At 42.4% G+C, this 7,200-nt stretch overlaps 1 protein-coding gene across 3 annotated transcripts in view; it reads right to left on the reverse strand.

The window, feature by feature from the left end:
* Positions 1-359: 359 nt before the first annotated feature.
* LOC121923185 (proton-coupled amino acid transporter 1-like) overlaps positions 360-7,200 on the reverse strand; it is a 56,557-nt gene continuing 49,716 nt past the window's right edge. For 2 of the 3 annotated variants that reach the window (XM_042453359.1, XM_042453361.1), the window contains exon 11: positions 360-2,672. In XM_042453359.1, coding sequence (XP_042309293.1) covers positions 2,413-2,672 — 260 coding nt within the window. In that variant the 3' untranslated portion in view covers positions 360-2,412. The remainder of the gene's footprint in view (positions 2,673-7,200) is intronic. The other variant, XR_006102327.1, reaches the window with a different exon arrangement.

Below are 7,200 nucleotides of genomic sequence, written 5' to 3' on the forward strand. Positions count from 1 at the left end.
TAAAACTTTCAGCCAATTAAAAAAAAACCTTTAGAAACTACAACTGCCAAAATCCCCATACAGCATGTCCAGCTGCCACACTGGCTGGAGGATTCTGGAAATTGTAACCACAAAAAAGTAAGTGTTATTAGCTCTGATGAGAAGTTGCTACTTTCAACCAATTTCATTTTATCTACCCTAATTTCTACTTCAAACTGTGCAAGTATTCTATAAAGTAGCATCTAAAAAAAAACCTTACACCATTACCACAAGACCAAAACATCTACCTAGTGACAGAACATGGATCCATTCTGATGATGAATTTGGTGCTTATTGGGCAGAACCTAAACAATTTTGACTAATGTTTCAGCATGAAACAATTGAGAATGTGTCCAGTTTTGTTTTGTTTTTTTTGAATATACGTATAAACTACTTTCCCTAATCTTGCAGGGAGAGAAGTATTTTTCCAGTGAAAACTGGGGCACTTCAAAGGACACATTTGTAGCTTTACCATAATGAGAAAGGAGATAGGAAACTAAGTTCAATTTCTCCAACACCCCAGTGTCAACAAGGTTAGGAAATGGTGATAAATGGATCAAGTATCATTATAACATTTTTGATAAGCCAAGAGTACATAAAAATAAACAAAAATCTTTCACAGATCACTCACACTTGCACATTGTCAAACCGGGTACAGGAATGCTAGAGGCATTTGTATCTATTAATGAAATCCTTTTTAACTCCATGCTGTGGCTATGGAAAATCTGTAAAGGCAGCCACACTGATTGCTCTTAAAAACAGAAGCTCTAGATCAGTGATTCCCAAACTCTGGCCTTTCAGGTAATTTTGGATTTCAGCTCCCAGAATCCCAGATCATTGACCAAGATGGCTGAGGCTTCTGGGAGCTGAAGTCCAAAACACCTGGAAGACCAGCATTTTAGAGTCATTGCCCTAGATACTATATGCATAATATCCACATTTGCTTAACTAAGAAAGTAAGAATACTCTCATATGGACATCTACTCAGAAAGAAGCTCCACTGAATTCAGTGCAGGTTATTTCCAGTCCCAGATTAAATAGTAAAGGCTAGGACTGTAGCCTAAGCCAATAGTTTACAAGCAATGGCTAATTGGACGAAAGTATTAATACTTTAAGAATGGAAATAGATATCTGGATTAAATTTATCAATTTAACTGATGAAGGCTATAACACAATAGGTTTTTTTCTTATAGGCATTAAAAAAACGCTGCTTGCCTGTTGTATAACATTTAACACAGGTCTTGTTAAAATATTAAGGCTACAGTCTGGGAAATTACCTGGAAGTAAGCCCTACTGAACAAAATAGGAGTCACTTCTGCCCTGTAATTAGGTCTTGTATAACTGGGTAATTAGTACATGCAAATCATGTACAGTATTTTGGAGAAAATAAGGCAGGCCTGGAAGATACAACATTACATTTTGCTTTTCATCACAGGCTGCTTATGAAAACGCTGTGACTTTATGATAGTCCTGTCCACAGTAGGACTTGCCTTTCCTCTCCTGTTCTCTCTTCTTTCCTGCATCCAACCCAAATTACCCTGCAAAAATGTCTTCTCCTCCAATATTCCACAGCAATTTTTTTTTGGAGGGGGACGCAAGATGCAGAGGGAGAAACCATTCTACAAGTGATTGTTGTTATGCCAGTCCATTCAATGTTTGCCTCACTCATCAGCATGAGCAGCACTCATCATATCAATCTGTGTTGTTAAGCAGGGAAGAGACAGGACAGAAAAGAAAGAAGAGAGTACCTAGCTATGGCATCTGTTTTAAAAACTGTAAACAGACTCCCATTTGCCCCTTTCCAATATCCTGCCACACCCAAGTTATATATAACTTTCCGTAAATATTAAACATGGAGACATTTGCACTAGAACTCAGATGCACCTGGAAGATCAGCATTTGCTGCCACCTTTAAGATGTCAAACGGAAGTGTTTTAAAAATGTAACAAAAAAGGAAGTGGTGACAGTGACTTTTCAGTAATACTTTGATTCTTAAACCCCCCCCCCCCCATTTGCTGCTCTAGATCCAGATGGATGCAGTGTGGAGTTAAACCCAAGATTCTTGTACATAATTCCAAGCCTAATAGGGACTGCCCACTGTTCAGTAGGCAACAGTGCGACATCCCATTCTATTGTCCCATTCTAGTCAAAGGCCAGCCTTCAAACTGTAAAGACTCTGAAACAACAGCAGGCTCATAAATGAAGAAGCATGGATAAATAAGAGGTCCAAGTCCTACCTTTTCCTACTTTATCCATGCCCCTTGAGCTACAAAATAAAGATACTTGGGAAGCAAGAAGGAGCAAGAAGTCCCTGAAGTTGCTACAAGATAAATCAGGACCCACTGAAAAGTTCCATGATAGATTAGGAGTGAGATCTGTGGCAGGTTAAGCGTGTCAGGGTAAGGCACTGGTGACGTTGGAAACCGTTGGTACAATGAGTTCAGAGAGAGACTCATATGTCCCCACCACAAATCCAACAAAACCCACGACACTGATCAGGATATCTTTGGCAATCCTGAGGGGGTGCATGCCTTCGGAGGAGTAGGTGCAAATCTCCAGGAGGGGTGGGATGATCATGGCTAGAGCACTGCTGCTCACGGAACCCACCAGAGATATGACAATGTCCAGGCGTGGGATTAGGATGGCAAGCAGACCTGGGGGGTAAAGGAAGGGGAGAAAAAAAATTAACATTTGTTGATAGGCTGTAGTTAAAAGCATCCACAACTAAATGCCACATATTGCTACTTACTTACAATGAACAAGACCAACACAGTTTTAAGTTCACAATACTGTGTGATATTTTTCTTCCAAAAGAGGACAAAAAGGAGGCAGTACTGAGACAGATCATAATTGTGCTACAGTGTATGTTTTGCATACGTAAGGCCCTCTGTGTTATCGTTTACATCTCCAATTACAGTATTTCAGGCAGCAAGTACTGGGAGTGGGGAGAGATCCTCACCTGAGAATTTGGAGATCTGTTGCCAATCAGAATAAACAATACTGGTCCAAGTGGACATACTGCATGATCCAGTACATGACAGTTTCTTATTGACTGACTGACTGGTTGATTGTACATACCTCTTTTTAAAATTTCTAAGCAGTTTACTGTATAAAAATATTAAACAATTTAATTTGAAAAGATAATAATAACGAACTACCCCATAACGGAGCTCCTTCCTTGGGAGCACCTCGTTCCTGCAGCCACAAACAAAGCCAGGGGGAAAGGGGCCGAGTGGCCCCTTCCTCTCCTGACAGAGGCTCCCTGGGGTGTCCTGGGGCATGAAGCTCCAAGGACACCCCTTTCCAGGCTGGGGGGGAGCGGCGTTTTGCCACTTCCCCGAGGCCTGTAAAAGCGGCGGATCGGGGTCTCTGGGGCTGCCACCATGGCTGCTCAGGCCCCAATCCAGTGGGGATTGCGGCGCCTGCAGGCCGCCCCAAAGGGGCGGTCTGTATCCTGCCCACATCTTTGAATTCTAACACATACAAGATTTACACTAAATGTAAGGCTGGAAGAAAACCGTATCAAGCACATAACTGCATTAAGTTCTCACTGACAAAATGCTGTGGCTGTAGTAGGGAAAATGAAAGCCCTAATGAGTTTTGTACACAGTGCAGCACAGACTTAGAGGAAAACCCACAGGTGACAAAAGCACTACACTAAAGCATTTGCCTTTGCAGTTTATCTTCCACTTTTTCTCACTGCAGTCAGAAGCAAAAGAAAAACAAAATTCTACCAAACATTAATGGTGTGCCAGCAACCCAGAGCTTTTCAAAAACATATACCTCCCGCTACTACTTTCATTGACCTCAGCACATGCCCTTGGCCTCAAATCCCCTTGCCAAATACTCGGTATTCAGCAGGAGATGCACCATATGGAGACCTCTGCCACTCAATGCATCTGCAATGTGCAGCAGCATAAAGAGCCCACAATGAAGCCTTCTTTTGTCACACAGGAAAGTAGGGCATTTCAAAAAGCTCAATCACAATGAGCATAGAAGAAAGGAAATTGGTTTGTTCATTGTGTTTATTAAAAGCCTGCTTTAGAGTGTGTGCCTGAGTATTCTAAAGTATGGTTTTGCAAACTCTAAAGAGTTCTTATTTTCCAGTGAGGAGAACCATTTTCATGAACTCAAAAGACAAGGACAGGACAAAATGAAACAAACTGAGAAACAGGTAATCCACAATGCATTTTTGCTTGCTTGTCTGAAGAATTCAGAGATTACTATGGGTAAATGAAGTATCTGCGCCACAGGAACCCAGAATGCAGTAGGTAGGAAACGTGGCTTGTTCCAAGGGAGTTGAGCTCATAAGAAATGATGAAGCACAACACCAGTGTACCATTGCATGTCTCAATACCTGGTAGATTCCATCTCACTTTCCTACAGAGCAACATGTGAATGTGTAGACAGATTTTTAGTTCTACACTAACTAGTTTTGTTTGAAGCCTGATCACTTTAGTGTAGCCTCTCGAAGATTAACATGTATAGCTAACTCGAGAATGATCATTCTCAAGTTATCCATGCATTTATCTACCAAAGACATATCCAGGAAAAATCAGTAACAAGGAATTGGATTTTTCTAAAGGCAGGATTAGAAGGATGGGTCACGGTGGCTCAGGGGTTAAGACGCTGACTCTGACAACTGCAAGGTCAACTGGTCAGCAGTTTGAGACCCAAGCACAACGTGACAGAGTGAGTTCCTGTCACTAGTCCCAGTTTCTGCCAACTGAGCAGTTCGAAAGCATGTAAAACTGCAAGTAGATAAAAAGGTACCACTTTGGTGGGAAGGTAATAGCATTCCGTGTGCCTCGGCATTTAGTCATGCTGGCCACATGATCATGGAGTAATCTTTGAGAACGCTGGCTCCCTTGGCTTCAATGAGGAGCACTGCCCCTACAGTCAGACATGATTTGACAATCTTATCAAAGGGGAAACCTTGACTTGAGGATTAGGAGGAACACAGGTGAGACCTCAAAAAGAGAGCTTGGGTACTATGCTGAACTACCAAGGAAAGACTTATGCATGCTTAGGACTAACTTGTCAGGTAAGCACACACAGACTCTGGCTGCTGTTAAAACTGCTCTCTGATGTAAAGTAAACAAATATGAATTAAGATGAGAAGTATGTTGATGGCAAGAGGAAAGAATATAAGGCAGATTTCCACTGCCTCTGCCATCTCCACATCCCTCCTCCAAAAGCATGACCCCATTGGTGAGCGTGGCAGAATAACAGTCTGCCACATCAGGAGCCCCTCTATGACTCAGCCAATTGTCAGATCTCATAGTAAACAGGATTTTAATGCCCACTAAAAATATAAAATAAAAGAAGACAGGCAGCAAAACCAAATTACCCAGCTGCAGCTCCTCAGTCTTCAGAGGACAGCGAGTATGCTTCCCATAGATATTAATTCAAACTCTCTTTCCTTTCTCTTAGCACTTCAAAAACCCAGAACTCCATCCTCTCTTTGGACACCCAAGTGGTGACGCAGACTCACTCTGCAGCCATGAGATCACTTTGATTAATATTCATGCAACCCATTTAATTGCTTTTATCCTTGCTGAGAGCCCAATCGGTTTAAACGCCAGTGCCTCTGAAGACACAAACCCTATCAGGGATCTTTGTACTAGAAAGAAATCTGTGTCCTTCCCCTCAGCACCTTTCTGATGCATGACTAATCCCTCTTATTTTGGGAGGGTGGGGGGAGATCACTTGGTGCCATCACATGCTGCTAGGGAGCTGGGTATGTTTAGCCTGGAGAAGAGAAAGTTAAGAGGTGATATGAGCCCTGTTTTAATATTTGAAAGGATGTCATATTGAGGATGAAGCAAACTTGTTTTCTGCTGCTCCAGAGAATAGGACTTGGAGTAATGGAAGCAAACTACAGGAAAAGAAATTCCACCTCAACATTAAGATCTTCCTGAAAGTAAGAGCTGTTCGACAGTGGAACACACTCCCTCGGAGAGTGCTGAGGACTCCTTCTCTGGAGGTTTTTAACAGAGGCTGGATGGCCATCTGTCTGGAGTTCTTTGATTGTGTATTCCTGCATGGCAGGGGGTTGGACTGGATGGCCCTTGATGTCTCTTCCAAATCTATGATTCTAACCTGTTCACTTTAGCTCCTTGTTTTTTCTCAGGCACTTTACTCTGGCCCTTGATTCATATGATCATAGAGTTGGAAGAGACTACAAGGACCATCCAGTCCAACCCCCTACCATGCAGTAACTCACAATCAAAGCATCACTAACTGATGGCCATCCAGCCTCTGTTTAAAAACCTCCTCAGAAGGAGACTCCACCACACTCCACTATCTGGAAGTTCCTCCTAATGTTGAGCTTGTTGATATTTGAGTGATGAACCTTGCCCGTGATTCCGGTCCGGTGCCAAATGGATGAAGATGCTGGTTATCACTCCAACACAGAAACAGAGTGAAACTCCAAATACAAGCTTTCAGCTTGCTGGAACAATGCCTGGAGAAACAGATGCTAAATCAAAGAATCTCTCTCCAGTAGTTCACTCCTTAGAGGGCTTTATTACTTTATTTCAAATAACACAAGCTAGTCACTACTATACAAAAACTCTTACCGACACACCACACTATCTCAAACTCCCAAAGTGCCCACGACCCACTAGAATAGCGTTTTCCTTATATACAGAATTACCATGAGGCGATCACTAAGCCCAGCCTCTTCCTATACAAGTTGCTATGCACCACAGACACCAATCCCTCTTGAGACTGAAGGCATCGGATATTTACATTTGGTCCTGTTCAGTTGACCTTGAACATCTGGCTGCTGCTCTGGACTCCACCTGTAGCCAATTTAGGCTTCTGCAGCCATTGCCACATCTGAACATTTTCACCTTCAATATACTAACAGAGGCCTGTTACATTCCAGTCCTTAGAACTGGAGTGTGGCTTTGGTGCGGCTTTTGGACTCTTAGGACACATGCATCATTGAAATACCATACCTCCAAAGTGACTCGAAGCAGCTTTATTTTGGCCTGTCTGTAACAGGCCAGAGCTGGAATCTCTTTTCCTGTATCTTGCATCTATTGTTCTGGGTCCTATTCTCTGGAGCAGCAAAAAACAAGCTTGCTCCATCCTCATTCTTTCAAATACTTAAACAGGGCTATCCTATCACCTCTTAACCATTTCTTCTCCAGGCTAAACATACCCAGTTCCCTA

The sequence above is a fragment of the Sceloporus undulatus genome, chromosome 2 (genome assembly GCF_019175285.1).
Source record: "Sceloporus undulatus isolate JIND9_A2432 ecotype Alabama chromosome 2, SceUnd_v1.1, whole genome shotgun sequence".
In the NCBI taxonomy this organism is placed as follows: domain Eukaryota; kingdom Metazoa; phylum Chordata; class Lepidosauria; order Squamata; family Phrynosomatidae; genus Sceloporus; species Sceloporus undulatus.